This window comes from Eucyclogobius newberryi, unplaced genomic scaffold, assembly GCF_026437365.1.
Source record: "Eucyclogobius newberryi isolate DKJ021-1_F unplaced genomic scaffold, fEucNew1.0.hap1 SCAF_114, whole genome shotgun sequence".
Taxonomy (NCBI): domain Eukaryota; kingdom Metazoa; phylum Chordata; class Actinopteri; order Gobiiformes; family Gobiidae; genus Eucyclogobius; species Eucyclogobius newberryi.
In genome coordinates this window covers 58,780-74,729 of record NW_027315740.1, presented here as the reverse complement: position 1 = coordinate 74,729, position 15,950 = coordinate 58,780, and the positions used below count along the sequence as shown (strand labels likewise).

At 49.0% G+C, this 15,950-nt stretch overlaps 1 protein-coding gene across 1 annotated transcript in view; it reads left to right on the top strand.

Annotated features, from left to right (window-relative positions):
- Window positions 1-15,950, top strand: part of adhfe1 (alcohol dehydrogenase iron containing 1) — a 29,727-nt gene that overhangs the window by 2,865 nt on the left and 10,912 nt on the right. Inside the window, exons 3-6 of the mRNA XM_072440197.1 lie at window positions 3,258-3,304; window positions 3,456-3,509; window positions 11,017-11,171; window positions 12,536-12,732. Coding sequence (XP_072296298.1) covers window positions 3,258-3,304; window positions 3,456-3,509; window positions 11,017-11,171; window positions 12,536-12,732 — 453 coding nt within the window. The remainder of the gene's footprint in view (window positions 1-3,257; window positions 3,305-3,455; window positions 3,510-11,016; window positions 11,172-12,535; window positions 12,733-15,950) is intronic.

The window sequence follows — 15,950 nt, the reverse complement described above, 5'->3', positions numbered from 1 at the left end:
TCAGAGGCTTCAACACGATCATGAGACTAAATCTCCAGATTTTAAGATATTTCAATCGACCTCTTGTACGCCGCTCTCCTTTATTTTGGTAGTGAGGGCGAGCCGGGGGACATGTGGGGGACATGTGGGGGACATGTGGGGGACATGTGGGGGACATGTGGGGGACATGTGGAGGACATGTGGGGGACATGTGGAGGACATGTGGGGGACATGTGGAGGACATGTGGGGGACATGTGGGGGACATGTGGAGGACATGTGGAGGACATGTGGGGGACATGTGGAGGACATGTGGGGGACATGTGGAGGACATGTGGGGGACATGTGGGGGACATGTGGGGGACATGTGGGGGACATGTGGAGGACATGTGGGGGACATGTGGGGGACATGTGGAGGACATGTGGAGGACATGTGGGGGACATGTGGGGGACATGTGGGGGACATGTGGAGGACATGTGGAGGACATGTGGGGAACATGTGGAGGACATGTGGGGGACATGTGGGGGACATGTGGAGGACATGTGGGGGACATGTGGGGGACATGTGGGGGACATGTGGAGGACATGTGGGGGACATGTGGGGGACATGTGGAGGACATGTGGGGGACATGTGGAGGACATGTGGGGAACATGTGGGGGACATGTGGAGGACATGTGGGGGACATGTGGAGGACATGTGGAGGACATGTGGGGGACATGTGGAGGACATGTGGGGGACATGTGGAGGACATGTGGAGGACATGTGGGGGACATGTGGGGGACATGTGGGGAACATGTGGGGGACATGTGGGGGACATGTGGAGGACATGTGGGGAACATGTGGGGGACATGTGGAGGACATGTGGGGGACATGTGGAGGACATGTGGGGGACATGTGGGGGACATGTGGGGGACATGTGGAGGACATGTGGGGAACATGTGGGGGACATGTGGGGAACATGTGGGGGACATGTGGAGGACATGTGGGGGACATGTGGAGGACATGTGGGGGACATGTGGAGGACATGTGGGGGACATGTGGGGGACATGTGGAGGACATGTGGGGAACATGTGGGGAACATGTGGGGAACATGTGGGGGACATGTGGAGGACATGTGGGGGACATGTGGAGGACATGTGGGGAACATGTGGGGGACATGTGGAGGACATGTGGGGGACACGGGCGTCGCCATGTTTGTTGTGATGACGCTGCTGGGCGTGTTTCGATCCCAGAATGCATTGCGTAAGTCCAATTGAAATGAAGCCACACCATGACAGAGAACGACATGAGCGGTGGCGAGGGCAGTGACGCCGACAGAGACAAACCAACATGTGAAAGACATGGTTCCTCCTGCTCCACATGTTTGACACAGAAGCTCACGAGGACGGAATATGAAGACACATGTGGGACACAAGGTCTTATTTGTCCCTTGGGATGAAAGAGAGATTTACCAGTTTGATCCGATGATTGTCCAGGAGCTTTAGGAGCGAGTGAGTCTGACACAGTGAGACATCAAAGAACTGGACCTGTTCTTTAGCAAATGATACTGATACTTTTGTTTCAGTCGGTCGGGTTACGGTAACAGCCCAATAATAACAATAATAATTAAATAATAATAAATAAAAATGATCGGCCCTCGCCACGCCGCCGCCACGCCGCAAGAGGAGGGGGCGTGGCTAACGCGCCCCAATTGTCCTTTTATTACGCCTACTGCTGAATCTGTGACGCTGTCACATCTTCTCCCCTTTGTTTTACATCAAAAAGACATTTTATTTTGAATTCTTGGCAAAATGTGCAGCTTTGCCGCACAGACACCGTGACTCTTAGAATGAAAATGTGGATAACTTTTGATGGTCCTGAAGATGAGTCTCACCAAATTTCAGGTTAATAGGGCTGACGCCCTGAGGGGGAGGAGTTTGTGAAAGTCTAAAGTGTAAACATGTTCTGGCGATTTCCCCATTGGTATAACGTGGAAGGTTTCGGTCATTGTTACGGCAACGACATAACAATTATGACATGAGTCTCATTGACTTTTTTGATGGGGCCAAAATTGAGTTTTGAGTCAAATTTCATATAATTTCGCAAAACTAAACATTTAACCTCCATATAAACTCTGTAGGGGGCGCTGTGGCGCCAAATTAATTTATTTCACTTCAAGTAGGTTTAGGGCAAAGAGTTTAACAACTGATTCTAATTTGACGCAATTCAGACTTTATCTGCGCAAACGGCAGAAATGTTAAATTTGGGAGATTTCTGAAATTCTTGCTACAGTTTGTGGCTTCGCCGCACAGAGACCGTGACAGGGTCAATGTCATTTAATAACTTTTGATGTCCCACTCCTCAGAACCATTTTCACCAAATTTCAGCTTTTTAGATCCAACGCCCTGGGAGGAGTTCATAAAAGTACGACGTTTGGAAAAACTCCCGAGTCATGCTTAGCCATTTTTGAAGCAATATGGCCGACATTTGGTTGGGCGAACGGCGTTGCCGTAATAATATTTTTTACTTCTCTTGTCACCATCTACCTCTGCGCCAAATTTCATGATTCTACCATCAGATTTTTTTTGGGTCATTTCCCATCTCTCAATGTATTTTTGGTACATTTGGGGGCGCTGACGCGCACATTTTTTTATTTTAGAAAAGGGAAATAGCCAGAATGTAGAGGCACGATTTTTAGAGGTGTGAACATTTTTGTGACTTTTCGTCAATGTCACTGGGTGAAAAATAGGGGGGTTGGTCCCGAGAAAGAAAGAAAGAAGAATATTCCGATGCGAAAACAATGTTTCCCATTTTTCAAATATCATAAACTATACATTTTCGGAAAGCGCTCGTGCGTTCCTACCTCATGGTGTGGGTCCCTGGTCACTGACGGGTACTTTCCTTAATTTTGAGTGGGCTCCGCCCACTTTGTGTTTTTGGCCCTCTAAACAGTAATAATGTTACATTTTGGCATCACATGTTTATATGAACGGAACATGCAAGAGATGGGGAACGTATTTGTGAGCTACTTAGCGCAAATGAGTGCTTTATATGGGGATGACGAGTGCGCACTTTTGCACGGGCTTCGCCCGTTTACAACGGTAATGTTCCATTTTCCTACAACTAATTAGTATTAGTGAGTGGAGGAGTGCGTTAGTGAGTGTTTAGAAGTGGGCGAGCGCGATTTCGTGCGCACTACGTGCGCACTTTCGCAGCCGTGCTTCGCACGGCCTTACGAGATTAATAGGCCTCTCGCAGCTTGTGGCGCTCGGGCCTAATAAAGGGTGTGGTTTTGTTCAGGAGCTGCTGCTGCCTGCACCGTGAGGAAGACCGACTACGCCTTTGAGGTGAGTCCTGACCCAACCCTGACATGACCCTGACCTGACCCTGACCCAACCCTGACCTGACCTGACCTGACCCTGACCTGACCTGACCTGACCTGACCCTGACCTGACCCTGACCTGACACGACCCTGACCCGCTTCTGGTTGTGTTGCAGATGGCGAGCTCTAACATCAGATATGGAGCTGGAGTGTCCAGAGAGATTGGAATGGTCAGTCTGTCCTTTTCTCTTCAAACATAAAATATGTGTCACTTTGGAAAACGCTCGTCCAGTGGTCAGGTGTCAGTGGTCAGTGGTCAGGTGTCAGTGGTCAGTGGTCAGGTGTCAGTGGTCAGGTGTCAGTGGTCAGTGGTCAGGTGTCAGTGGTCAGGTGTCAGTGGTCAGGTGTCAGTGGTCAGGTGTCAGTGGTCAGGTGTCAGTGGTCAGGTGTCAGTGGTCAGTGGTCAGGTGTCAGTGGTCAGGTGTCAGTGGTCAGGTGTCAGTGGTCAGGTGTCAGTGGTCAGTGGTCAGGTGTCAGTGGTCAGGTGTCAGTGGTCAGGTGTCAGGTGTCAGTGGTCAGGTGTCAGTGGTCAGGTGTCAGTGGTCAGGTGTCAGGTGTCAGTGGTCAGGTGTCAGTGGTCAGGTGTCAGTGGTCAGGTGTCAGTGGTCAAGTGTCAGTGGTCAGGTGTCAGTGGTCAGGTGTCAGTGGTCAAGTGTCAGTGGTCAGGTGTCAGTGGTCAGGTGTCAGTGGTCAGTGGTCAGGTGTCAGTGGTCAAGTGTCAGTGGTCAGGTGTCAGTGGTCAGGTGTCAGTGGTCAGTGGTCAGGTGTCAGTGGTCAGGTGTCAGGTGTCAGTGGTCAGGTGTCAGTGGTCAGGTGTCAGTGGTCAGTGGTCAAGTGTCAGTGGTCAGGTGTCAGTGGTCAGGTGTCAGTGGTCAGGTGTCAGTGGTCAGGTGTCAGTGGTCAGTGGTCAGGTGTCAGTGGTCAGTGGTCAGGGCATAGAACCATCATCTCCCCTAACTATGTTCTCCAAAGAACCTACAGCTCCATGTCATGTGACCAAACACGTCCACGAGCTGACCAATCGAGGAGAGTCCAGCTCTTAAAGGCACAGGAAGAACATGGCGAGGGTCATCAGGCCCCGCCCACCATGAAGCGCTGTAATGTCCTGAACACCTGCAGGAGGCGCTGCAGGAGGCGCTGCAGGAGGCGCTGCAGGAGGCGCTGCAGGAGGCGCTGTGGTCAGAGCCAGAGCAGCTCCTGTGTTTCCTTTAAACTTCATCTGGAGCTTCTCGTCCTCTGATGGTGGAACAATCTAGAAAGACCAAGCGGTTCTCCTTAGGTCTTCTCCTTAGGTCTTCTCCTTAGGTCTTCTCCTTAGGTCTTCTCCTTCGGTCTTCTCCTTCGGTCTTCTCCTTCGGTCTTCTCCTTAGGTCTTCTCCTTAGGTCTTCTCCTTAGGTCTTCTCCTTAGGTCTTCTCCTTAGGTCTTCTCTTGTAGACCTGAGGCTCAGGTCCTCATGTGCTCTGAGAAGCTCCAGCTCGTGTTTCTTGATTGTCACAAATGTGTCGTCCACGAAGTGACCAAAGACCTGGAGGTCAGAGCCTGGAGAGGAGGTCGGAGAGGAGGTCAGAGGAGGTCAGAGAGGAGGTCAGAGGAGGTCAGAGAGGAGGTCAGAGGAGGTCAGAGGAGGTCAGAGAGGAGGTCAGAGGAGGTCAGAGGAGGTCAGAGAGGAGGTCAGAGGAGGTCAGAGCCTGAAGAGGAGGTCAGAGGAGGTCAGAGCCTGAAGAGGAGGTCAGAGCCTGAAGAGGAGGTCGGAGAGGAGGTCAGAGGAGGTCAGAGAGGAGGTCAGAGGAGGTCAGAGAGGAGGTCAGAGGAGGTCAGAGGAGGTCAGAGAGGAGGTCAGAGGAGGTCAGAGCCTGAAGAGGAGGTCAGAGGAGATCAGAGCCTGAAGAGGAGGTCAGAGCCTGAAGAGGAGGTCGGAGAGGAGGTCAGAGGAGGTCAGAGAGGAGGTCAGAGGAGGTCAGAGGAGGTCAGAGAGGAGGTCAGAGGAGGTCAGAGGAGGTCAGAGAGGAGGTCAGAGGAGGTCAGAGCCTGAAGAGGAGGTCAGAGCCTGAAGAGGAGGTCGGAGAGGAGGTCAGAGGAGGTCAGAGGAGGTCAGAGGAGGTCAGAGCCTGAAGAGGAGGTCAGAGAGGAGGTCAGAGCCTGAAGAGGAGGTCAGAGGAGGTCAGAGGAGGTCAGAGCCTGAAGAGGAGGTCAGAGCCTGAAGAGGAGGTCAGAGCCTGAAGAAGAGGTCAGAGCCTGAAGAGGAGGTCGGAGAGGAGGTCAGAGGAGGTCAGAGGAGGTCAGAGAGGAGGTCAGAGGAGGTCAGAGGAGGTCAGAGAGGAGGTCAGAGGAGGTCAGAGCCTGAAGAGGAGGTCAGAGAGGAGGTCAGAGCCTGAAGAGGAGGTCAGAGGAGGTTCAGAGCCTGAAGAGGAGGTCAGAGAGGAGGTCAGAGCCTGAAGAGGAGGTCAGAGCCTGAAGAGGAGGTCGGAGAGGAGGTCAGAGGAGGTCAGAGGAGGTCAGAGAGGAGATCAGAGAGGAGGTAAGAGGAGGTCAGAGCCTGAAGAGGAGGTCGGAGAGGAGGTCAGAGGAGGTCAGAGAGGAGGTCAGAGAGGAGGTAAGAGGAGGTCAGAGCCTGAAGAGGAGGTCAGAGGAGGTCAGAGGAGGTCAGAGGAGGTCAGAGGAGGTCAGAGAGGAGGTCAGAGGAGGTCAGAGAGGAGGTCAGAGGAGGTCAGAGCCTGAAGAGGAGGTCAGAGAGGAGGTCAGAGCCTGAAGAGGAGGTCAGAGGAGGTTCAGAGCCTGAAGAGGAGGTCAGAGAGGAGGTCAGAGCCTGAAGAGGAGGTCAGAGCCTGAAGAGGAGGTCGGAGAGGAGGTCAGAGGAGGTCAGAGGAGGTCAGAGAGGAGATCAGAGAGGAGGTAAGAGGAGGTCAGAGCCTGAAGAGGAGGTCGGAGAGGAGGTCAGAGGAGGTCAGAGAGGAGGTCAGAGAGGAGGTAAGAGGAGGTCAGAGCCTGAAGAGGAGGTCAGAGGAGGTCAGAGAGGAGGTCAGAGGAGGTCAGAGCCTGAAGAGGAGGTCAGAGCCTGAAGAGGAGGTCAGAGGAGGTCAGAGCCTGAAGAGGAGGTCAGAGGAGGTCAGAATGCTCAGTCCAGGCAAAGTAGCATTTTACAACAGATTAATTGTAAAATATTTTGTTTTGCATAAATCATTTCTTTCAGGTCCAGAACAACATGAGGAAAGTAAATCCTGGTGAAGGAAATGTTCAATTCTCATCGATGTGAGACAAGCCATAAGAGGCCACAAGGGGCTAATGCTGAGATACTGAGATACTGAGAACTGAGATACTGAGATACTGAGAACTGAGATACTGAGAACTGAGATACTGAGATACTGAGAACTGAGATACTGAGATACTGAGAACTGAGATACTGAGAACTGAGATACTGAGAACTGAGATACTGAGAACTGAGATACTGAGAACTGAGATACTGAGATACTGAGAACTGAGATACTGATATACTGAGAACTGAGAACTGAGATACTGAGATACTGAGATACTGAGAACTGAGATACTGAGATACTGAGAACTGAGATACTGAGATACTGAGAACTGAGACACTGAGAAACTGAGATACTGAGATACTGAGAACTTAGAACTGAGAACTGAGATACTGAGAACTGAGATACTGAGATACTGAGAACTGAGATACTGAGAACTGAGATACTGAGAACTGAGATACTGAGATACTGAGATACTGAGAACTGAGATACTGAGAAACTGAGAACTGAGATACTGAGAACTGAGATACTGAGAACTGAGATACTGAGATACTGAGAACTGACATACTGAGAACTGAGATACTGAGATACTGAGAACTGAGGAACTGAGATACTGAGAACTGAGATACTGAGTACTGAGATACTGAGATACTGAGAACTGATACTGAGATACTGAGATACTGAGAACTGAGATACTGAGAACTGAGATACTGAGATACTGAGAACTGAGATACTGAGAACTGAGATACTGAGAACTGAGATACTGAGAACTGAGATACTGAGAACTGAGATACTGAGAACTGAGATATTGAGAACTGAGATACTGAGATACTGAGAACTGAGATACTGAGATACTGAGAACTGAGATACTGAGATACTGAGATACTGAGATACTGAGAACTGAGATACTGAGAACTGACATACTGAGAACTGACATACTGAGAACTGAGATACTGAGAACTGAGATACTGAGATACTGAGAACTGAGATACTGAGAACTGAGATACTGAGAAACTGAGATACTGAGAACTGAGATACTGAGATACTGAGATACTGAGATACTGAGAACTGACATACTGAGAACTGAGATACTGAGAACTGAGATACTGAGAACTGAGATACTGAGAACTGAGATACTGAGAACTGAGAACTGAGATACTGAGATACTGAGAACTGAGATACTGAGAACTGAGATACTGAGAACTGAGATACTGAGAACTGAGATACTGAAATACTGAGAACTGAGATACTGAGAACTGAGATACTGAGAACTGAGATACTGAGATACTGAGAACTGAGATACTGAGATACTGAGAACTGAGATACTGAGATACTGAGAACTGAGATACTGAGAACTGAGATACTGAGAACTGAGATACTGAGAACTGAGATACTGAGAACTTAGATACTGAGAACTGAGATACTGAGAACTGAGATACTGAGATACTGAGAACTGAAATACTGAGAACTGAGATACTGAGATACTGAGAACTGAGATACTGAGAACTGAGATACTGAGAACTGAGATACTGAGATACTGAGAACTGAGATACTGAGAACTGAGATACTGAGAACTGAGATACTGAGAACTGAGATACTGAGGATTGAGATACTGAGAACCTCAGAACCTCCGACATACACTGCTGCAAAGTTCCATAGTCTTCAGTTCTTTTATCAAATGGTGCAGTGGAAAGGGGGAGGAGCCAACAGACTGGGCGTGGCATGTTTTGGATGAGCCTGAGGCTCCACCAGAATGACCAGCTGCAGCAGCTGCACCAGCAAAGAACACACCAGGAACTCATACAGGGGGGCCAGAACCAAGAGCCAAGAGCCAAGAGCCAAGAGCCAAGAGCCAAGAGCCACAGAACCAAGAGCCAAGAGCCACAGAACCAAGAGCCAAGAGCCAAGAGCCACAGAACCAAGAGCCACAGAGCCAAGAGCCAAGAGGGTCGAGGTTCCAGGCTGGATTTAAAAAAAAAGCATTAAAAAAACTTGAAAAAGATAATATAAATAAATAAAATAAAACCCCTGTTGTTGCGACATTGTGGGGGCGGAGCCTGTGTCCTCCTGCAGTCTGGTCCTGTCCTGTAGGTGGCAGGACCAGACACACAAGAGGACATAAGACCATCTTTACACACAATGAGACACACACAAGAGGACATAAGACCATCTTTACACACAATGAGACACACACAAGAGGACATAAGACCATCTTTACACACAATGAGACACACACAAGACGACATAAGACCATCTTTACACACAATGAGACACACACAAGAGGACATAAGACCATCTTTACACACAATGAGACACACAAGACGACATAAGACCATCTTTACACACAATGAGACACACACAAGAGGACATAAGACCATCTTTACACACAATGAGACACACACAAGAGGACATAAGACCATCGTTACACACAATGAGACACACAAGAGGACATAAGACCATCGTTACACACAATGAGACACACACAAGAGGACATAAGACCATCGTTACACACAATGAGACACACACAAGAGGACATAAGACCATCGTTACACACAATGAGACACACACAAGAGGACATAAGACCATCTTTACACACAATGAGACACACAAGAGGACATAAGACCATCGTTACACACAATGAGACACACACAAGACGACATAAGACCATCTTTACACACAATGAGACACACACAAGAGGACATAAGACCATCGTTACACACAATGAGACACACAAGAGGACATAAGACCATCGTTACACACTGAGACACACACAAGAGGACATAAGACCATCGTTACACACAATGAGACACACACAAGAGGACATAAGACCATCGTTACACACAATGAGACACACACAAGACGACATAAGACCATCTTTACACACAATGAGACACACACAAGACGACATAAGACCATCTTTAGACACAATGAGACACACACAAGAGGACATAAGACCATCTTTACACACAATGAGACACACACAAGAGGACATAAGACCATCGTTACACACAATGAGACACACAAGAGGACATAAGACCATCGTTACACACAATGAGACACACACAAGAGGACATAAGACCATCGTTACACACAATGAGACACACACAAGAGGACATAAGACCATCGTTACACACAATGAGACACACACAAGAGGACATAAGACCATCTTTACACACAATGAGACACACAAGAGGACATAAGACCATCGTTACACACAATGAGACACACAAGAGGACATAAGACCATCGTTACACACAATGAGACACACACAAGAGGACATAAGACCATCGTTACACACAATGAGACACACACAAGAGGACATAAGACCATCGTTACACACAATGAGACACACACACTAAATACAGACGAGGACAAGGATTAGATTCTGGAGCTGGACTTATTCAGTGCTGTGTGTGACTCATCACAAGGGCCACCTGTTGTAACGTTCTCTCCTCATCCTTCAGAGAGGGAGGGGCCTGGAGACTCCACACTGAGGACGGAGCATTGTTTAGCTTTGGGAGGCGGGCTCTCGCCATCCGCGCCTGTTAGCCCTGTTAGCCCCTTTAGCCTTGTTAGCCCCGTTAGCCTTGTTTGCCTTGTTAGCCCTGTTAGCCTTGTTAGCCTCGTTAGCCTCGTTAGCTTGTGAGGCGGTCCTTTGTTTTGCTCTTGTAGCTTTAGGGATCATACCTGGCTCACCTCTGGTCCCCGAACATCCTTTGGTCTGTTTATCAGTAGAAGTTATGAACTCTCCAAATAATGTGTTCATGGATGAATAAAGCGAGAGCCACTCTTGCATGACCTCATGACCTTATGACCTCATGACCTTATGACCACATGACCTTATGACCGTATGACCTCATGACCTTATGACCTCATGACCTTATGACCACATGACCGTATGACCTTATGACCTCATGACCTTATGACCACATGACCTTATGACCGTATGACCTTATGACATTATGACCTCATGACCTTATGACCTCATGACCTTATGACCACATGACCTTATGACCGTATGACCTCATGACCTTATGACCACATGACCTTATGACCTTATGACATTATGACCTCATGACCTTATGACCTCATGACCTTATGACCACATGACCTTATGACCGTATGACCTCATGACCTTATGACCTCATGACCTTATGACCTCATGACCTTATGACCACATGACCTTATGACCGTATGACCTTATGACATTATGACCTCATGACCTTATGACCTCATGACCACATGACCTCATGACCTTATGACCTCATAAGAGCCGATACTTCAAAGAGGCTGAAATGTGTGACATGACCTGTTATTTCTACTTTGAGAGTTTAACAGGGCCCTAGGGGCTCCCTGCACGCACCTGCCGCGCTCAGTTCCTGGTTCCTCAGTTCCTGGTTCCTCAGTTCCTGGTTCTGTTGCAGGACGTGGCGGCGCTCGGAGCTCAGAACGTGTGTGTGATGACGGACCAGACTTTGGCGTCTCTGGACCCGGTCAAGTCCGTCCTCGAGTCCCTGACCACAAGCAACGTCCAGTTCAGCCTCTTCGACCGAGTCCGAGTGGAGCCGACAGACGGCAGGTGAGAGCGCCCCCTGCAGGTCCACACTGCCCCCTGCAGGTCCACACTGTCCTCTGCAGGTCCACACTGTCCCCTGCAGGTCCACACTGTCCTCTGTAGGTCCACACTGTCCTCTGCAGGTCCACACTGTCCCCTGCAGGTCCAAACTGTCCCCTGCAGGTCCACACTGTCCCCTGCAGGTCCACACTGCCCTCTGCAGGTCCACACTGTCCTCTGCAGGTCCACACTGTCCTCTGCAGGTCCACACTGTCCCCTGCAGGTCCACACTGCCCCCTGCAGGTCCACACTGTCCCCTGCAGGTCCACACTGTCCCCTGCAGGTCCAAACTGTCCCCTGCAGGTCCACACTGCCCCCTGCAGGTCCACACTGTCCCCTGCAGGTCCACACTGTCCCCTGCAGGTCCACACTGCCCCCTGCAGGTCCACACTGTCCTCTGCAGGTCCACACTGTCCTCTGCAGGTCCACACTGTCCCCTGCAGGTCCACACTGTCCTCTGTAGGTCCACACTGTCCCCTGCAGGTCCACACTGTCCTCTGTAGGTCCACACTGTCCTCTGCAGGTCCACACTGTCCTCTGTAGGTCCACACTGTCCCCTGCAGGTCCAAACTGTCCCCTGCAGGTCCACACTGCCCCCTGCAGGTCCACACTGTCCCCTGCAGGTCCACACTGTCCCCTGCAGGTCCACACTGCCCCCTGCAGGTCCACACTGTCCTCTGCAGGTCCACACTGTCCTCTGCAGGTCCACACTGCCCCCTGCAGGTCCACACTGTCCTCTGCAGGTCCACACTGTCCCCTGCAGGTCCACACTGTCCCCTGCAGGTCCACACTGTCCCCTGCAGGTCCACACTGTCCTCTGTAGGTCCACACTGTCCCCTGCAGGTCCACACTGTCCTCTGCAGGTCCACACTGTCCACACTATCCCCTGCAGGTCCACACTGTCCTCTGCAGGTCCACACTGTCCTCTGCAGGTCCACACTGTCCACACTGTCCCCTGCAGGTCCACACTGTCCTCTGCAGGTCCACACTGTCCTCTGCAGGTCCACACTGTCCCCTGCAGGTCCACACTGTCCCCTGCAGGTCCACACTGTCCTCTGCAGGTCCACACTGTCCTCTGCAGGTCCACACTGTCCCCTGCAGGTCCACACTGTCCTCTGCAGGTCCACACTGTCCTCTGCAGGTCCACACTGTCCTCTGCAGGTCCACACTGCCCCCTGCAGGTCCACACTGCCCCCTGCAGGTCCACACTGTCCCCACAATGGTCAGTCACATGTCCAGAGACACTTTGTGATGACATCAGAAGGTCAAAGGTCAATGTGAAGTCTTCACATTGACCTCATGTGTCACGTTTGTTTGGTTCGTTTCAGTTTCAAAGACGCCATCTCGTTTGCGAAGGCGGGGCTTTACGACGCCTACGTGGCAGTGGGCGGCGGCTCCGTGATTGACACTTGCAAAGCGGCCAATCTGTACGCTTCACACCCGGAGAACGACTTCCTGGATTTCGTCAACGCTCCAATCGGAAAAGGACTTCCTGTGACGGGAAAAGTACGACCTCTGATCGCAGGTGAGTCCAGGACTAAACCAGGACTAAACCAGGACTAAACCAGGTCTAAACCAGGACTAAACCAGGACTAAACCAGGACTAAACCAGGACTAAACCAGGACTAAACCAGGACTAAACCAGGACTAAACCAGGTCTAAACAAGGACTAAACCAGGACTAAACCAGGACTAAACCAGGACTAAACCAGGTCTAAACAAGGACTAAACCAGGTCTAAACCAGGACTAAAGCAGGACTAAACCAGGACTAAACCAGGACTAAACCAGGTCTAAACAAGGACTAAACCAGGACTAAACCAGGACTAAACCAGGTCTAAACAAGGACTAAACCAGGACTAAACCAGGTCTAAACCAGGACTAAACCAGGACTAAACCAGGTCTAAACAAGGACTAAACCAGGACTAAACCAGGACTAAACCAGGTCTAAACAAGGACTAAACCAGGACTAAACCAGGACTAAACAAGGACTAAACCAGGACTAAACCAGGACTAAACCAGGTCTAAACCAGGACTAAACCAGGACTAAACCAGGTCTAAACAAGGACTAAACAAGGACTAAACCAGGACTAAACAAGGACTAAACCAGGACTAAACCAGAACTAAACCAGGTCTAAACCAGGACTAAACCAGGACTAAACCAGGACTAAACCAGTACTAAACCAGGACTAAACCAGGTCTAAACAAGGACTAAACCAGGTCTAAACAAGGACTAAACCAGGACTAAACAAGGACTAAACCAGGACTAAACCAGGTCTAAACAAGGACTAAACCAGGACTAAACCAGGACTAAACCAGGTCTAAACCAGGACTAAACCAGGACTAAACCAGAACTAAACCAGGTCTAAACCAGGACTAAACCAGGACTAAACCAGGACTAAACCAGGACTAAACCAGGTCTAAACCAGGTCTAAACCAGGACTAAACCAGGTCTAAACAAGGACTAAACCAGGACTAAACCAGGTCTAAACCAGGTCTAAACCAGGACTAAACCAGGACTAAACCAGGACTAAACCAGGACTAAACCAGGACTAAACCAGGTCTAAACAAGGACTAAACCAGGACTAAACCAGGACTAAACCAGGACTAAACCAGGACTAAACCAGGACTAAACCAGGTCTAAACCAGGACTAAACCAGGACTAAACCAGGACTAAACCAGGACTAAACCAGGACTAAACCAGGTCTAAACAAGGACTAAACCAGGACTAAACCAGGACTAAACCAGGACTAAACCAGGACTAAACCAGGACTAAACCAGGACTAAACCAGGTCTAAACAAGGACTAAACCAGGACTAAACCAGGACTAAACCAGGACTAAACCAGGTCTAAACAAGGACTAAACCAGGTCTAAACCAGGACTAAACCAGGACTAAACCAGGACTAAACCAGGACTAAACCAGGACTAAACCAGGACTAAACCAGGTCTAAACAAGGACTAAACCGGGACTAAACCGGGACTAAACCAGGTCTAAACAAGGACTAAACCAGGACTAAACCAGGTCTAAACCAGGACTAAACCAGGACTAAACCAGGTCTAAACAAGGACTAAACCAGGACTAAACCAGGACTAAACCAGGTCTAAACAAGGACTAAACCAGGACTAAACCAGGACTAAACAAGGACTAAACCAGGACTAAACCAGGACTAAACCAGGTCTAAACCAGGACTAAACCAGGACTAAACCAGGACTAAACCAGGACTAAACAAGGACTAAACCAGGACTAAACCAGGTCTAAACCAGGACTAAACCAGGACTAAACCAGGTCTAAACAAGGACTAAACAAGGACTAAACCAGGACTAAACAAGGACTAAACCAGGACTAAACCAGAACTAAACCAGGTCTAAACCAGGACTAAACCAGGACTAAACCAGAACTAAACCAGGTCTAAACCAGGACTAAACCAGGACTAAACCAGGACTAAACCAGTACTAAACCAGGACTAAACCAGGTCTAAACAAGGACTAAACCAGGTCTAAACAAGGACTAAACCAGGACTAAACAAGGACTAAACCAGGACTAAACCAGGTCTAAACAAGGACTAAACCAGGACTAAACCAGGACTAAACCAGAACTAAACCAGGTCTAAACCAGGACTAAACCAGGACTAAACCAGGACTAAACCAGGACTAAACCAGGTCTAAACCAGGTCTAAACCAGGACTAAACCAGGTCTAAACAAGGACTAAACCAGGACTAAACCAGGTCTAAACCAGGTCTAAACCAGGACTAAACCAGGTCTAAACCAGGACTAAACCAGGACTAAACCAGAACTAAACCAGGTCTAAACCAGGACTAAACCAGGACTAAACCAGGACTAAACCAGGTCTAAACAAGGACTAAACCAGGTCTAAACAAGGACTAAACCAGGACTAAACCAGGACTAAACCAGAACTAAACCAGGTCTAAACCAGGACTAAACCAGGACTAAACCAGGACTAAACAAGGACTAAACCAGGACTAAACAAGGACTAAACCAGGACTAAACCAGGACTAAACCAGGTCTAAACAAGGACTAAACCAGGACTAAACCAGAACTAAACCAGGTCTAAACCAGGACTAAACCAGGACTAAACCAGGACCAAACCAGGACTAAACCAGGTCTAAACAAGGACTAAACCAGGTCTAAACAAGGACTAAACCAGGACTAAACAAGGACTAAACCAGGACTAAACCAGGTCTAAACAAGGACTAAACCAGGTCTAAACAAGGTCTAAACCAGGTCTAAACCAGGACTAAACCAGGACTAAACCAGGTCTAAACCAGGACTAAACCAGGACTAAACCAGAACTAAACCAGGTCTAAACCAGGACTAAACCAGGACTAAACCAGGACTAAACCAGGACTAAACCAGGTCTAAACAAGGACTAAACCAGGTCTAAACAAGGACTAAACCAGGACTAAACCAGGACTAAACCAGGACTAAACCAGAACTAAACCAGGTCTAAACCAGGACTAAACCAGGACTAAACCAGGACTAAACCAGGTCTAAACAAGGACTAAACCAGGTCTAAACAAGGACTAAACCAGGACTAAACAAGGACTAAACCAGGCCTAAACCAGGCCTAAACCAGGTCTAAACAAGGACTAAACCAGGACTAAACCAGAACTAAACCAGGTCTAAACCAGGTCTAAACCAGGACTAAACCAGGACTAAACCAGGTCTAAACCAGGACTAAACCAGGACTAAACCAGAACTAAACCAGGTCTAAACCAGGTCTAAA